Source organism: Lipotes vexillifer, unplaced genomic scaffold (genome assembly GCF_000442215.2).
Source record: "Lipotes vexillifer unplaced genomic scaffold, Lipotes_vexillifer_v1.1 scaffold90, whole genome shotgun sequence".
NCBI lineage: Eukaryota > Metazoa > Chordata > Mammalia > Artiodactyla > Lipotidae > Lipotes > Lipotes vexillifer.
In genome coordinates, this window is record NW_006782310.1 from 4,141,099 (window position 1) to 4,142,640 (window position 1,542).

The window sequence follows — 1,542 nt, forward strand, 5'->3', positions numbered from 1 at the left end:
AGGACCAGCAGCATCAGGATCATCTGAGAACCTGGGCTCCTATGACAGACTTACTGATTCTAAACCGGCGTGGGGCCCAGCAATCAGTATTTTATTAGAGGCGTGCCACTGTGCTGGGGGGAAAACCAGAGAGGACAGGAAGAAAGTTAGAATGGAAGCACACCAGTGAATCTGATTGACAGGTTTGGGGTTGGGTGGGTGGTGGAAATGATTTAAAAAGAGAGAGAGAGAGAGATAATTAAGTAAGAACTCATTTTGTAGTCAGAAAACCTACCCTGCCCCAGGGAGCTTTCTAGAAAGATGTTTTCTGACATTCACGTCAAGAACTGGCAGATAGGGGGACTTCCCTGGTGGCGCGGTGGTTAAGTAATCCGCCTGCCAATGCAGGGAACACAGGTTCGATCCGTGGTCTGGGAAGATACCACATGCCGCGGAGCAACTAAGCCCGTGCACCACAACTACTGAGCCTGTGCTCTAGAGCCCGCGAGTCACAACTACTGAAGCCTTCATGCCTAGAGCCCCGTGCTTCTCAACAAGAGAAGCCACCGCAATGAGAAGCCTACGCACCGCAAGGAAGAGTAGCCCCCGCTCGCCCGCGACAAAGCCCGCGCACAGTAACGAAGACCCAAAAATAAATTAATGTTAATTTTTAAAAATCCGAAGTGATTAAGTTATGTGTGTGCATGTACACACACACACACACACACACACACATATTAAAACAAAAGGAATTGGCAGCGAGCGCCAGCTAGGCCCCCTCGCTACGGCTCCGCTGTGGCCTGATCCGCAGCTGTTCAGGGTTAAATCTCGGCAACTCCCAGCCCCACCTCACCTCGCCGCCCTCCGCTCCGCGCGTGCGCACGTGCGAAGCCACGCGCCATAGAGCTGAGCAATCCTCCCAGATTCCTAGAGCGGTCGGCGGTGATGGCCGGTTTACAGGGTGTGAGGCTTGACGGTGACTTGGAGAATACATCGAGGTATGGGTGATGTCGGCTCACGGAAGGCGGAGGAACTCGGGTGATCTGCCCTCCCCAGCGGCCTTGCAGCGCCACCGGGGAACCGTATGCTGTTTCTTGAGTCCGTGGGGAGTCGAAGCTTACGACGTGGCCCCCAGGCGCGGCTCCTGGGCATTGCGAGCTGGTCGGTTCTCGGCCTGGTGTGCTTTTGGTACGCGGTCAGCCCTTGACTAGCGTTGGGTTCAGCTGAATGAACACCAGAAACTTTGGGGGCGGGTGGAATCCAGAGCTTGGATGCATTCACACGAATCAGCGGACGAATGCGTGAGTGTGATAAGAACGGAAGGAGGGAGAGACAGATCATGATGATGGATCAGTAGTGTCATTTCGGTGTAGAAGAGGCAGCGAATAACATAGAGCTAATCGCTAGGGCAAAATTCTGAAATTCCCTACCCGGCCTTATCTTTACAGTTATATCCTGATTTTGGTAGCATTAACCCCCGAATTATCTTTGAAGATCTCTAGATTTGGAATGGAGAATGTATGTCCAAGAGGGGTGATGCCTGACTCCTGAATGATAGGGAAA

General features: G+C 52.7%; 1 protein-coding gene across 1 annotated transcript in view; it reads left to right on the forward strand.

Annotated features, from left to right (window-relative positions):
* Positions 1-962: 962 nt before the first annotated feature.
* LOC103084134 (zinc finger protein 271) overlaps positions 963-1,542 on the forward strand; it is an 11,049-nt gene continuing 10,469 nt past the window's right edge. The window contains exon 1 of the mRNA XM_007455239.1: positions 963-1,278. Within this exon, the coding sequence (XP_007455301.1) occupies positions 1,251-1,278 (28 nt within the window). The 5' untranslated portion in view covers positions 963-1,250. The remainder of the gene's footprint in view (positions 1,279-1,542) is intronic.